This window comes from Mesoplodon bidens (assembly GCF_964165515.1).
Source record: "Mesoplodon bidens genome assembly, chromosome: 3".
In the NCBI taxonomy this organism is placed as follows: Eukaryota; Metazoa; Chordata; class Mammalia; order Artiodactyla; family Ziphiidae; genus Mesoplodon; species Mesoplodon bidens.
In genome coordinates, this window is record NC_138178.1 from 67,293,577 (window position 1) to 67,309,695 (window position 16,119).

A 16,119-nucleotide genomic window follows, 5' to 3' on the forward strand; every position below is an offset into this window, starting at 1 on the left:
TTCCTATAGTTGATAACACTGTATTGTATAACTGAAATTTGCTAAGAGGGTAGAGCTTAAATTTTCTTACAAAAAAAAGGAAAAAGGCAAACTGTTGATGGATGTGTTAATTAACTTGGTAAGGAAATCATTTCACAGTGTATACATATATCAAATTATCATGTGTGCACTTTAAATATCTTGCAATTTTATTTTTCAATTAGATCTCAATAAAGCTGGAAAAAAAACTTTGCCTAACCTAAGGCCATTAAGATTTTCTCCTATGCGTTTTTCTAAAATATTTTTGAGTTTTAGGTGTTACATTTAGGTCTATCATCCATTTTGAGGTAATTTTTGTATATGTGTGAGGTATAGCTCAAAGTGGGGTTTTTTTGTACATGAATATCCAATTATTTCACCGTCATTTATTGAAAAGATTATTTTTTCTGCACTGAATTGCCTTCGTTTCTTTACTGGATTTCAGGAGTCAATATATATGAGCTATTTCTTGACTTACCAATGTTTCATTGATCTCATTGATCTATTTCTCTATCTTTATACCAATTCCACACTCTTTTGATTATGGACCTTCATAATGATTCTTAATAACAGATATTGTTAGCCTGCAACTTTGCTCTAATTTTTCAAAGGTCTTTTGTTTATTCTAGGTTTTTGCATTTCTCTTTGAATATTAAAGTAGCTTGTCAATTTTTACAAGAAAATGCCTGCTGAGATTTTGACTGGAATTGTGTTGCACTTAAAGATCAATTTGGGGAGAATGACATCTCAACAATATTGAGATGTCATGGATGTGCAACATCTCTCCTTTCATTTAGGTCTTTAATTCTCTAAGCAATGTATTGTAGTTTCAGTGTATAGGTCTTACACACTGTTGTCAGATTTATCCCTAGTATTTCATATCTTTTGATGCTATTGAAAAAGTTATATTTTGAAATTTCAATTTCCATTATTCATTGCAGATATACAGAAATGGAATTGACATCTGCATATTAATCTTGTATCCTGTAACACTGCTGAACTCATTTATTAGTTCCAATAACTTTTTGTAAATTCCACTGGATCTTATACATAGGTCATTATGCCTTCTGTGACTAGAGATAGCTTACTCTTCCTTTTCAATCTGGATGGTTTTTGAAATTATATTTTCTTGCTTGACTACACTGGCTAGAATCTCCAGGGAAATGTTGTATATAGTGGTGAGGGTTGGCATCCTTGTCTTGTTCCTGGTCTTAGTGCGAAGGCATTCTTTCTTTTACCAGTAAGTATCTTGGTAGCTGTAGGGTTTGTTGTTTGCTTATTTGTTTGTTTTGTAAATTCTCTACATTAGATTGAGAAAGTACCCTTCTATTCCTAGTTTTCTGAGAGTTTTAATTTATTTTTTAAATCAGGAATGAATGTTGGATTTTGTCAGACTCTTTACATTCCTATTGAGGTGATCATATAGTTTTCTGTGTTTTGGTTTGTCAATATGGTAAATTACATTGATTGATTTTTGAATGTTAGTTCTGCTTTCTTGGGATAAAACCCACTTGGTCATGATGTATTATACTTTTTATATATTACTGAACAATTTGCTAAAAATTTGTTTAGAGTTTTCATATTGATCTTCATGAGGAACATCTGCTCTGGACCGCTTGGTTTTGTATTAGGTACTCATAGCATGGATTGGGAAGTATAGCTCTTCCTTGATTTTCTGGAAGAGTTTGTGTAAAACTGCTATAATTTCTTCTACGTGTGGTAGAATTTACCAGTGAAGTGTCTGTGCCTGCAGTTTTCTTTGAGTGAAGGCTTTTAACTCCAACTTAAATCACTTTAAGAGATAGAGAGATATCCAGGTTATTTACTTTTTCTTGCATCGGCTATGGTAGTTTGCACCTTTCAAGGAATTTGTAAATTTCATCTAAGTTGTTGTAATTATTAATATAAACTTGTCCATAATATTCCCTTATAATACTTTTAGTGTCTATACAATCTGTACTAAGGTAATTTCTCATTCTTTATATTGTTAATTTATCTTCTTTTTCCCTGATTATCTGGCTAGAGGTTTATCAGTTTTATTGATCTCAATGAATTTACTCTTGAGTTCATTGAGCTATTATTTTTCTCTGTTCTGTTTCATTACTTCTATTCTGATATTTATTGTTTCATTGCTTCTGCTTACTTTGGGTTTAATTTACTCTTCTTTTTCTAGTTTTTAGGGTGGAAACTGAGGTCATTGATTTGAGGCCTTTCTTTTTTTCTAACAAGGTTAGTGATAGAAATTTCCCCTACGTACTGCTCATTTCTTCAGTTATTTTTTTCTGTCCCTCACGCCCCTCTTCAGGAATTTCAATTACACATATTTTAGGTTGACTGCACTTCTTCCACAACTCACTAACATGTTTTAAATTTCTTTAATTTTATTTTCTCTGTCTCATTTTGGATAGTTTCTATTGTTATGCCTCTATGTTTATTAATCTTTGTTTTTCTGTAATATTCAATCTGTTCTTAATCCCATTGAGTTAATTTTTAAACTCATGTAGTTTTCATATCTGGAAGTTTGATGTGGGTCTTTAAAAATATCTTCTACATCTTTACTTAAATTTTTGAACATACAGAATACAATTTATTCAACTCTGCTGTTTTTACAATTTTTAATAACTCTTAATGTCCTTGTCTGATAATACTACCATCTATGTCAGTTCTAGGTTGGTTTTGATTGAATAATTTCTCCTCATTATGGGTCATACTTTCCCACATCTTTGTATTCCTGCTAACTTTTGATTGGATGACAGACAATGTGAATTTTATATTGTTTGGTGCTGGACGAGTTTATATTCCAATAACTATTACTCAGCTGTGTTCTGGAATGTAGTTACATTTCTTGGAAACAATTTAATCCTTTCGGGTCTTGCTTCTATGGTTTGTTAGGTGTGACCAGGGCAGTTTTTATTCCAGGGTTAATTATTTGACATCTGAGGCAACACCCTTCTAGAAATCACACTCGGTGCTTTTCCTATTTGATGGGTGGGCACAAACACTGTACTTAGCTCTGTGTTGCTGGCGGGCACTGTTCCCTCTAATCTTAGTTGGTTCTTTCCCCAACTGCACATAACTTCCTTACACACACGCCAAGTAGCAGAGGCAAACCCTTGGTACATCGCTGGAGTTCTCCCTGTGCATCTCTCTCCTCTCTGTGCTCTGATCTCCTTCACTCCCTGACTCTCAGCTCTGACTCCTCATGACAGGCAGTCTGCTGGGCTCCATCTCGGATTCTTCTCTCCACACCACATCCTGGAAACACTCTCAAGGCCATGAGCTCGGCAACCACAGGACTATCCTTGTATGTTACCCATCTTTCAGGGATCACTGTCCTTCACTGTCTAAAGTTCTGTGGCTTGTTTCTTACACACTGCTCTCATCTCTTTTCTCAAGCATGAGGGTAAACCCATTTCCTAATGCTCCATCTTGGCTGGAAGCAAAAGTTCCTGATGCTGTTTTTAAACTATTGTTATGGAAAGTTGTATAAGCATCCAGAAATATACAGAAGATTATTATGAACCCATGTGCATCCATCACCCAGTTTTAATAAATAACCAGCTCATGGCTAATCTTGTTTCATTTCTAATCTCACCCATTCCCCCACCTCCCAAATCTCAGAGTGATATCATTTCATCCATCAATATTTCAGTGTGTGTATATTTCTTAGCATAACCTCAGTAACAATATCACACCTAAAACTGACAATAATTCTTTAATATCATCAGGTATTGAGCAGTGAGCTGCTTGACTAGGGGGCAGGAAGAGGCTGGGAGAGTGGCAGTGAGGACACTTGGAGGGGGTTAAAGGGGCACAGATCCTACTAACTGCATCACATACTCCATTAAGAAGTCCACCCACAAGCTGCTGGGGATGCCTCTTCAATGAAATTCCATTTAGTCTGCGTTACTGAGTACACGGGGCTAGGAGCCCTGGAGGAACATGCCTATCAGGGGAGCAAGGTAGAAGAACACAAAAAGGTGGGTAGCTCAGGTGGAGACATCCTCCAGAAAGACTGCAGTGGATGTGGTTGGCTTTCCAGAGAGGAAGTATTTAATTTCAAGCAGCCAGTGATGGTACCTGGGGTTACAATCTTCCCTAAGGGAAAGGAAACAAGGGATCTCCTTAATTGATGAGCGTGCCAGAACAGAACTACCACACATAGTCCTAATGGTCTCAGTTTGTTTTCACAAGTATTTAAATACACTCACCCGTCTAAGGAGAAAATGTTTCCTCCTGAATGGGACCATGCCAGAGGAGGTGTCTTGGAAATTGGATCCTGGAGAGGACTTTTTTTTTTTTGGTATTTCAAATATGACTAATCTAATGGCAGAGCTGCCCCCACTGGGGACAGGACAGTAGGGGGAGGAACCTGTGTTTTCATTTCAGTAATCATTTCTAGATTCAAAAGTAATCCCGGATCTGGCCAGAGGCCATCAGACCTTCTCTAATTCCCACTCAGGATTCACAGTCACCAGGCTGCTTTTTTCTTCCCACTCAGGGACAGGGGACTTGCTCACGGCAGCCCTCTAATCATGCAAATTTGAAAAAAGTTAGAGCAGTGAATTCTCCTGGTAAATCAGGTGACGTGTGTTCAAGACTGGGTTTCAGATCTAGCTTGACTGCAGAGAAAGGATGCTCTGGGTAAATACATGTGGTGAGTCTGGCCTTGGGAAACTTTTATTTCTCACTGTAATTAAAAGTGTGACCATTCTGGAGCCCACTTTGGTTTCCTGGGTGTTTAATAAGTTAGTGTGGCTCCTGGAGCCAAAGCATCCTGGGTCAGCCACGGCGACTGGCCAGGCTCCAGGCAGAGGCCTTTGGGCTCCTCCCACCTGTGAAATGCTCCATGGCAGCCTTGTGGGTTTGCTGTGGGTGGATGACCAGCTGTCAGGCTAAGGAGAGACTTCTGCTAAACACATAATCCTCTGAGTTGCCTCCATCTCTCCCCCATTTCTTGGATGTATGCTTTGGAGCATTACTGCATTTATCCAAGCCAGCAGCTGCTGTCCCTGTATCATAGGAACATTTTCAAAGGCCAAACGTAAAGGTTAATGGAATTACCTGTCAATGTGACTGGCAGGTGATTGGGAGTTGCCTCTCCATACGAGCTGGACCACCATTTGCAAATTTCCAAACTAAATATACTTCAAACCCAAGGAACCCAGTATTGGAAAAGGGTATATTTCCTCATAAACAACTTTAGAAACTTTGGTTATCAAATCACTAACTCAACTGGTAAACATACATGCATTTTAAAATACGTGGACAGCTTCCCTACATGCATATATATTTTTGAGAATACAATTTAACTCACTTGTCATCATTGTCCTTAATTTTGAAAATTCCACAAAGATTCTGAAAAATTAGACTAGGGACATATGAGATGTTAATTTCCAGTTAATGTTTTTTCTAAATGCAACCTGGCTTCTTTGCTCAAGGATATTTTGCCCCCATGGATAGCAACATAAATGAGGCATGGAAATAATATCTTGGTAAAGCTTCAAGGCCTGAAATTCACAGTTATTGTAAAAGTGTGAGAGTTGCTTTCTCTTTAAGTAGGGAACTGACACTTTAAGAACTCATGTGTTTGGCCTCCCACTTGAAAATCTTTTTAACCAACTTTTAATATATGTCAAGTGGCCAGACAGCACCTGGCACATGAATGTTAGCTATTAATTCTAGTTTTTGAATAGTCTTTGTGGTCTCTTGAAGTAGTATTTTATTTGAAAAGTTAATTAGTCACATCATAAAATGGGTTACTCAAACATTCCTCCAGTGATTCATTAAAATTCTTCCGAATGGACATAGCATACGAAATGCTGCTATACTCTACAAGGACACAGTGGGTACAGGAATCAATGGTAGGTGATCCGGTTTTGCAGAGAAAAACCTGGTATTTAGTGTCACAAGTGGATTCACGTGTGGTTCTATGTCCTGACTGTGTAACTTCAAGGAATTTTCTTGGCCTCAGTTTTCTTGCCTATACAACGGGAAAGCTAAGACTTTGTTAATGTGTTGCATGGATTAAATGAGGCATCACATTTAAAAAGCCTAGTGTCTGATATAGAACAATGCCCCATAAATGCTAACTACTGTCATCAATGTTACTGCCCTTGTTTTTAAGAACTTCTTTTTCTTTATATTTTATATATCCCTTTAATTTAATCAGGAAAACTCCCTTTAGATTGGTTCCATTATTATCTTTTTTTAAAAACTGAAGTATAGTTAATTTACAATGTTGTGTTAATTTCAAATGTATAGCAAAGTGATTCAGTTATACATACATACACACATATATATGTATATATGTATTTTTTCTGTTTCAGATTATTTTCCAAAGAACTTCTAATTTAATGAGGAAAAAAAGTATGTGATCAATTATCAAATAAGACACAACCAAATATCTGTTGTAATAGAAGTCTACAAAGTTCTGAGGAAGGGCAAGGAATAACCAACTCATTCCAACTCTTCCTAGAAACTGCTTTCCCGGGTAGCCACTCTCTCATACCTCAAATCTTTGTTCAGATTCCATTTGTTTTAGTGAGGCCCTCTCTGACAACCCTAACTTAAAATTGCACCCATACCCACACCCAATACCTGCTCCCCTTATACGGGTTTCTTCATGGCATTAACCACTAAAATACCATCTAACTCATTTATGCTGTTTATTGTTTGTCTCCATGCACATGAGGATTTCCATCTGGTTGCTTGTTCCTGGTTCCCAGCAGCCAGATCACACTATTGAGGGGCTAGCATGTGCTAATGGTGGGGGGACAAAGTGGGCAAAACCTGGAATGGTCCCTGCTGTCATGGAGCTTGTGGTCTAACTTGGAAGAGGAGCAGAATAAAGAGTGAGACAGAGTGTGTGTGTGGGGGAGTGGGCAGCACTAGACATGAGCTTAAACACAAGCACAGAGGTGGATGGTGTGTCTGGGGAGAAGGATTGTGAAGGGATGCAGTGGGAGATGAGGTAGAAGGGATGGAGCAGGGCTGGATGCTGAAGGGACTTGAGTGGCTTGTGAAGGAGTTTATTCTGCAGGTAGCGGGGATATCAGAGGAATCTGGGAAACAAAGTCACCCAACCTGACCTTTGTTTCAGAAGGACCACTTGACCAACTGGCAAAGGGAAGCCCCAGCCAGGTAAGGACACACCCTTCCACCCAGAGGCTGATTGTTGTTCACTTCCTCTGCCTTTGTCTCTGCTTATCCCGTTGTCCCTATCCTGCCTTTTTTGCCAGATTTCTATCAGCCTCTGCTACTCTTTCTTCTCATTGGCCTTCCTCTGCTGTACTGTGATTCCCATCACTGTGTGTTTTTAACTTTTCATTAAAAAAATAAATTAATTAAAAACACACAATTTTTTTTACTTTACTCTTTTTAGAAATTGAAGTATAGTTGATTTAAAATGTTGTGTTAGTTTCAGATGTATAGCAAAGTGATTCAGTTATACATACACACACACATATATGTGTAGGTATATATACATTTTTTCAGACTCTTTTCCCTTATAGGTTATTATAAAATGTTGAGTATAGTTCCCTGTACTATACAGTAGGTCCTTGTTGGTTATCTGTTTTATGTATAGTAGTGTGTATCTGTTAATCCCAAACTCCTAATTTATCCCCTCCCACCTTTCCCCTTTGGTAACTGTAAGTTTGTTTTCCATGTCTGCAGGTCTTTTTCTGTTTTGTAAATAAGTTCATCTGTATCATTTTTTAAGATTCCACATGTAAGTGATATCATATGATATTTGTCTTTCTCTGTCTGGCTTACTTCACTCAGTATGATAATCTCTAGGTCCATCCATGTTGCTGCAAATGGCATTATTTCATTCTTTTTTATATGAATAATTGAGTAGTATTCTACTGTGTATATATATATATACCACGTCTTCTTTATCTGTTCATCTGTCAATGGACATTTATGTTGCTTCCATAAAAACACACAAATAGTTTAAAAAACACTACAGAGAGGGTCCATGTACCTTTCACCCAGCTTCTGCCATCACTGAAATTTTTTTACCCTTAGAAAGATCTGAGACCTCACAATGAAAATAGTTTGTTCTTTGAAACACTGACTTTTAGAAAAATCTTGACCCAAATAACTTTGACAATTTAAAGAACCCACCATACGTAGGTAACCATGGCCTTCCCACTTGTAAAAACAAGACAGGTTCCAGGGTATATGAAGGAAGGACACCCCACTGCGTCTCTCCTACTGAAAGCAGCTATTCACCTGCTACTATTACTTCATTATTACTTCACCTATTACTTCATTATTCAGAGAAGTAATGAGAGCAGGCAGACTGAGGAAGAAGACCACAGAACTGGTGGTGAGTTTATCACTTTTTATTTCCAGTCTCTCTGATGTGAACTCAGTGCAGCCCAGAACTCAGAAGTGGGCATTGGTTCCAAGAGGAGACCTCTCTTCTGGCTCAAGAAGCAGGAGGGGGATCTAAAATGTTCAGAGAGAGTGTAGAAGCCCCTTATTTATCTTTTTTTTCCTTAAAATTTTTTCCTCAGTTCTCTTGTGCCCCAGACCTCAAGCAATCCTGTGGCAGCAATGGGAGATGGCAGGAAATCAGAACAGGAAGGCAGAGAACCTTCCTCTCTAATCAGAGGAGCTGTGGATCCCAGCGGGTGTGGTGAGCCCCACTGCTGTTGCTCTCTCTCTGGCCTCTGCTCAGCTCTGAGATGGGTGCAGTCAAATCAAGTGTGCAGGAGTGCGGGGCAAACACAGCCTCAGGGTGCTGGCTGAAGGGCTGGAGAGAAGAGTCCCAGGGACGCAGAACTATCGAGGCAATTATGATAGGCAGGAGCTTGGGAAAGCAACCCCTTAAAGTTGTTTATGAACTCTTGGGCTTACCCCTGAACTGCACACGTATGGATCTGACCCTAAATAGACTCCAGAGACTTGGAGCAGTAAAATATGGGACAGATGACTTGCCTAAGTCCCAGACTGGCCAGTAGGTGGTACATACACCAGACAGATCCAACAGCACTTCTCAAAGACTTGAAGTCGAAACCACGATCCACAGAAGTCTTGGGGAAATGAGGACTTGTGGTCTGAACCCTACTGGGTTAATTACTTCCTAAAACAAAAATAACAATATCTGCCATAAGATTTAAAAAACAACCAAAGTCTCAAAACATAATATTCAAAATATCTAGGATACAATAGAAATTTACTCACTATACCAAAAAACCCAGGGAAATCTCAATAGCAATGCTGGGATGCCATAGATATTGAAATTATCTGACCAAGACTTTAAAGAAGTTATTATATCTTCTAACCAGTAAGAGAGAGCAAACACTCTTGAAAAATACAGAAAGTCTCAGCAAAGAAACAGAAGATATAAAGAAGAATCAAGTGGAAATGTTAGAAATGAAAAAATTCAACAACTAAAATAAAAAGTCATTGGATGGGCTCAGTAACAGAATGGAGATGACAGGGGATTCAGTAATTTTATAAGGAGATCAACAGAAGTTATCCAATCTGAAAAATTGACAGAGAAATGATTGGAAAACAAATTGAGTAGAATTGTAGAGACCTGTAAGACAATAACAAAAGGTCTAACCTTTATATCATCCAAGTCCCATTAAGAGAGGAGAAAAATGTGCAGCAGAAAAAATCTTTAAAGAAATAATGGCTGAAAGGCTGGTTTACTATTAGAAGGTAATCAATGCAATACATTATATTAGCAGTTTAAAGAATAGAAACAACTCAATCATATCAGCTGATGTAGAAGATGCATTTGGAAAAAACTTAACAACTATTCATGGTAAAACTTTCAGCAAACTAGGAACAGAAAGGTATTTCCTTCACCTGACAAAGAACATCAACAAAAACCCATTCTATATAAAGCTGAAAGACAGAAAGCTTTCCCTCTAAGATCAAGAACAAGGCAAGGATGTTCCCTTTCACCACTCTTATTCAACCTTTTACTGGAAGTCTTAGCCAGTGCAATAAACAGGAATAAGTGAAGAATAAGAGTAAGGTAAGAAAAATAAATAAAAGGCATACATTGGAAAGGAAACAACATAATTGTTTACATAGAAAATTTCAAGGAATACACACACAGACACACACTCTCGAACAAATAATTGAGTTTAGTAAGATTGCAGGATATGAGGACAACATGGAAAAATCAATTGCATGTTGATTATAAATGAGCAATGAACAACTAGAAACCGAACTTAAAAAAAATACCATCTACAGAAGTTCAATTCCTCCCTAGATATATATCTTACAAAATATGTACAGGATCTGATATGCTAAAAACTACAAAATGTTCATGAAATCACTCAAATAAGGCCTAAATAAATGGAAAATATAGCTACACTGACTTCATGGGTTGGAAGACATAACATAGTGAGCATTGATTTATAGATTTAACATAACTCCAATAAAAATTCCAGCAGGAAACTTTATAGATAGAGGTAACCCAATCTTCAAGTTTATATGGAGAGGCAAAAAAATAGGATACTTGAAACACTTTTGAAAAAGAAGAATAAAATTGGAAGAATCATGCTGATTTTAAGACTCACTACAAAGCTATGGTAATCAAGACGGTGTAGTATTGGCAAAGGAATGGACATATCGATGAGTGGAACTGAACCAGCATCAATAAATAGTTTCCTACAAATACTCTCAGTTGGTTTGTGACAAATGTGCAAAGGCAATTCAAAGGACGAAGGATAAGCTTTTCAAAAAATGGTTTGAACAACTGGTCATCTATATGCACAAAAATGAACCTTACCCTAAGTCTCACATGTTACACAAAAATCAACTCAAGATGAGTCAGAGATCTAAATGAAAACATAAAAGTATAAAACTTTTAAGAGTTCACACAGGAGAAAATCTTCATGACCTGGTTATGCAAAGGTTCTTAGACATGTCATCCAAAGCATGATCCATAAAAGAAAAAAAATGATAAATTGGACTTCATCAAAATTAAAAACTTCTGCTCTGTCAAGGGCATTGCTAAGAGAGTGAAAAGTCAAGCACAGACTGGGAGAAAATATTTGCAAATCACGTATCTGACAAAGAATTTATACGCAGAATATATAATGAACCCTCAAAACTCAACTATAAAAAAAATAGCAACCTAATTTTGCTGAGAAATAGGAAAAAGGCTTGAACAGATATTTTGCCAGGGAAAATACACAGATGAAAAATTATAACATGAAAAAAATTCAGCATCATTAGTCACTAGGGAAATGATAACTAAAATGATGAGGAAATACCATTCTAAACCTACTACAATGGCTAAATTTTTTTTTAAAAAGCCAAGAGCTGGTGAGGATGTGGAGCAGCTGGCACTCTCACATGTTTCTGGTAGAAATGCAAAATGGTATTGCACTCTGGAAAACAGTTTGGCAATTTCTTTTAAAGTTAAACGAATACTTACCATGTGAACCAGCAATCCCTCCCCTGTGTTTACCCTAGAAAAATTAAAACTGTGTTCACAAGAGCCCTGTTCTCAAGTGTATCGCAGTTCTAGTCTAACTGTAAAAACTGGAAACAACTGAATGCCCCCTACAGGTGAATGGCTAAACAGTCCGCGGTCCATTCTCTACAAAGGGTACCACTCAGCAGAACAAAGGAACAAACTATGGATACGCACAACAGCTCAAATGAATCTCAAAATAATTATGCTGAGTGAAAGGAAGCCCGTTTAAAAAGATTAGGTTCTGCGTGACTGCATGTATATAAAGTTCTCGAAAGAGACAAAACCAAAGTGATAAAAAACAGAGGAGGGGTTGCCAGTGCCCACGGTTGGGGAAGGCACAGCGTTAAAGAGAGCAGGAGGGGTACTTGGGGGTGAGGCGACAGTTCTGTGTTCTGAGAGTGGTCACAGTAACACAAATCTATATACATGTTCAAATTCTTAGAACTGTACACAGAAAGTCATTTTCCTGTATTTTCCCTTAAAAATAAAATTAAAGAAAAAAGAAAAGAGTTGACAACTCTTGCTTCCAATTGAAGCCTAACCAGATATCAGCAGCAAGGTCAGTACTAGTTGCAAAGAGGGCAACCACAGACAAGATCTTCTGCTACTGTCTGAGCATCTCTACACGCTGGTCACTCCACCTGAGCATTTACATCACAACTCCTAATGCTTACGATCACCCTGGAAAGTGGGTTAGGCTCATTGTATAGAAAAAAAAACTGAGGCCTAAGGGAAATGAAATAATTTGCCCTACATCTTGTAGCCAGTAAATGTTGAGTCTGGACTTGACCCCAGCCCTTGTTGCCAATCTCACTGTAAACCTACTTCTCCATATGACTGCTCACTGAAATTAAGAAAAGCAGTGAAAGCTATCAGGGAGACATTAGAACAGCACTTTGATTCACATATATCACAAATATTTTCTAAGCATATTTTATTCTAAACCCCGAGTTTGTTTGAAATTCTGGGAGGTTCAGGGAAATTTAAAAACTACTCCCATTTTATCAGAATCCCCCAATAAGCGGCTAATTTTCAATAGGATTGAATAGTTACCTCCAGTCATACAAATCTACAGTAATTCATGTTTTCCCCTAAGTGAATGAAGGAATCATTGTGACTTAACACTACTTGACCAAGTATTTGCTAATTTCATAAGTAGGAATTTATACATATAAAGCAAAGAGCAACTGTTTAAAAATTTTCCCCTTTCACACACAGGACTCTCCTAAGAAGTTGTAATTGGTTCTTCCCACTTCTTCCTTTCACCCCACCACAAAAAAAGAAATTTCAAAAATACACAAAGTAAATCCATTTTAGAGACTGAAACTAAACATTACTTTTTATTTCACTATGATTATAGCTGAATAACTATCTCAAAACATTCTAAATATGGACTATGCACATTTTTCATGTAGTGAATGATATCTACTCTAAAAGCTTGAGGATGAATTTGCCTTCTTGCTTGTGAATTATTTTCAACTATTTTATTGGCTATTAGGTGTTTTTTCACCAAAACCTTTGGCCTAAAATATTTTTGTCTCAGCTAAGACAAAGATAAGAAGCTAAGGTCTCCAATAAAAGTGTTTTATTGAATATTCTCTAATTTCTGCTTTACTAAATATATTTTCTTTAAAAAATAGGTATTGGTAGATTTTGACTCAGTATGTGTAAGCTTTAATGCAAAGCAAAGCTTAGCTAATGCCTTCTGCTCTTTTACTGTAGAGAGTTGGGTGATCTATTCCATTCCCTAAAGAAAGACAAGAATAACAAAAGTAATTTCATCATCCACACCTTCCAAGTACCACCCTTGTCAGGTAAGAGAAACCTTCTTATCTTTTGTCACTGGGTTGGGGGGTGGGCTGGAGGAGGCCTACCTTCCAGCAGGTCTCTGGCCAGACCAGGTTCTGCCCCCGTGGACCGAACAAAGTCTGACAGGACTGCGTCCATATCAAGAGTCATAGGATCGTGTAGAAGGGCCGCCCAACACTCAGCCGAGGTGGGGTTTGGAAGCAGGCTAGAAACCATCCATCTGCAGGAGAGAACAGAGAGGCAAACATGATGGAGAGAAGACACCAGTTCTGCTTGCTGTGCCATATATTTGAGCCAATGTGGGATACTGCCTGATTGCCTGATGTGCGACAGTAAATAATAAAAGTCAGACTCAAATGCCATCCCTTTGTAGCTGCCACAGGTGAGAGGGGGCATTCCCAGCTCAGTGCTTCCTACTTTGCGTTCTGTCAATTTCAGTGACTACTGATTGAAAAGAAGATAGACTAGGTTGGTCTAGAAAAATTAAACACCTGATCTTAAGATTCATTTGGAGTCTCTAGATTTCTAATCCTCTTCCAAGTTATGCAGACATGTAACACTTCCACAAATGTAATTGTGTTGCCACTATACCCCACCTACGCCTTTATCAATGACCCATCCCTGTGCCCACCTCAGCCCACCCCCTCACTTGGTTCTCAGGAAAGACTCCATGTCAATCCAGAGTCGACAGAAATACTACACTTGCTGAAGAGGATAAACCATTCGCCAACTTTCCGGGAGTTGTCATACTCACAACAACAATCCAACAAAATTCATAAAGCTCTCAGATTTCCTAGGCAGAATAATCCCAGTTAGGGGGATAAAACAGTGCCCTGCAGCTTGACCACAGGCCGACTGTGCCAGCCGGTTGCTGGGGGAAAATCAACCAGCACACAGCATGTGAGGGTGGCTCCCACCAGTGAACCAAGGCCACCAGTGGTAACACAGTCATGCCTGATAAAGCACAAATGCACCCTCTGTCTCCATCAGTAAGGGGTTGGCAAATTATGGTCCACCACTTGACTTTGTGAATAAAGTTGTATTGGAACCAGCCATGCCCACTCATCGTACTGTCTGTGGTCACTTGTGTACGTGGCTGAGTCGAGCAATTAAAACAGAGGCCATAAGGCCCACAAAACCAAACATACTGGACTTCCCTGGAGGTCCAGTGGTTAACAATCTGCGCTTCCACTGCAGAGGGCATGGGTTTGATCCTTGGTCGGGAAACTAAGATCCAGCATGCCATGCAGTGTGGCCATAAATAAATAAATAAAATAAACAGATCAAATTAAAATAGAAAAACTAAACATATTTACTATTTGGACCTTCACAGAAAGTTTGCTGAGTAAAGATGATGGAAAATGTTATCCTAATGAGCATGTAATTAACTTTACATGTCATGGGGTGAGTTTAAATTCCATGCTATTGATGCGTGTCCCGTTCCTTTTTCAAGATAAGTACTTGGATGGGCTCTGCTCAGAGGGCTAGGTCTGTGCCGACTGCTGCTGCTTCAGAGCCAGAAATGCTGGCCTAATCTCAGCCCCAGCTCTGCCCCTGTGATGAGCTGTGACATGCTGTGTAACTTCTCTGAGCCCACCTGAGCATGTGTAAGAGTTGGAGAAATAAGCTCATCGAAGGTGCCAGGATGGAGGAACGAGACAGTGGGGCCTGTGACCTCAGAGACATTCACTGTTACTACACCAGCTTGCACGTGGCTCTGACTGGGGTGTGATTTTTGAGTTGGTGTGGATCGAAAATAAGAAAATGCTTTGACCTAATGTATATGGTTCCAATTAGAAGATTGCTGTCTTCCTTCTCTCCATGTACTGGGGCCTCGGCCAGGAGAGCCTCTTCTTTGGTCACTGCCACCTGGGGGCAAAGCAGAAGATAAGAGCATGTTACTCACCTGACAGTCAGCCAGAGGCTGAGGCTTTGCTTCGTGTCACAGGAGGTGCACCTGGGGCTCGGCTGACTGCCTGCATCAAGCCCGCTGCCTTCCTGGGCCCTACAGGCACCTGCTTACTGGGCGGCCATCACCTCCCATGTCTGGGGGCTTCTGCAAGGGGGGTGGTGTCTCAAATTTCTTCCTTGTAGCAAGTACTTATATTTCAGTGAGGATCCCTTTCCCATTATAGAGCTGTTTTTAACCTTAATAGTAAGCACCCCATCAATACATTGAATCTTGAATGTTTTTATTGTTGTAACACATATGCATGAAATTGACCATTTTAACCATTTTAAGTGTGCAGTTCAGTGGTATTAAGTACATTCTGCATTATTGTGCATCGTCGTCACCACCATCATCTTCAGAACTTTTTCATCTTCCCCAACAGAAACTCTGTCTGCATTAAACAATAACTCCCATTTCCCCCCTCCCCCAGCCCCTGGAAACCATCACTCTACTTTCTGTTTCTGAATTTGACGGCTTCAGGAGCCTCCTATCAGTGGATCACATAATATCTGTCCTTGGGTGACTGGTTTATTTTGCTTGGCATGGTGTCTTCAAGGTGCATCTGTGTTGTAGCAGGTGTTGGGATTTCTTTCCTTTTTAAGGTTCATCTTAGTTCAGGATGCTGTCCCAAAATGCCACAGACTGGATGGCTCAAACAAGAGACATTGATTTCTCACAGTTCTGGAGGCTGGCAAGTCTGAGATCAAGGTGCCAGCAGCTCCGCTGTCTGGTGGGAGCCCACATCCTGGCTTGTAGATGCCACCTTCTCCCTGGGTCCTCACGTGGCAGAGTGAGCAAGCGCTCTGGTGGCTTCTCAAAAGGGCACTAACTGCATCATGGGGGCCCCATCCTCATGACTTCACATAAACCCAATCATCTCCCGCAG

At 39.1% G+C, this 16,119-nt stretch overlaps 1 protein-coding gene across 1 annotated transcript in view; it reads right to left on the reverse strand.

Moving 5' to 3' along the window:
* OTUD7A (OTU deubiquitinase 7A) overlaps nt 1-16,119 on the reverse strand; it is a gene marked incomplete at its 3' end in the record, with an annotated part of 366,278 nt that overhangs the window by 150,640 nt on the left and 199,519 nt on the right. Inside the window, exons 3-4 of the mRNA XM_081228494.1 lie at nt 15,057-15,151; nt 13,348-13,502 (exon numbers count right to left, since the gene is read on the reverse strand). Coding sequence (XP_081084620.1) covers nt 13,348-13,498 — 151 coding nt within the window. The 5' untranslated portion in view covers nt 13,499-13,502; nt 15,057-15,151. The remainder of the gene's footprint in view (nt 1-13,347; nt 13,503-15,056; nt 15,152-16,119) is intronic.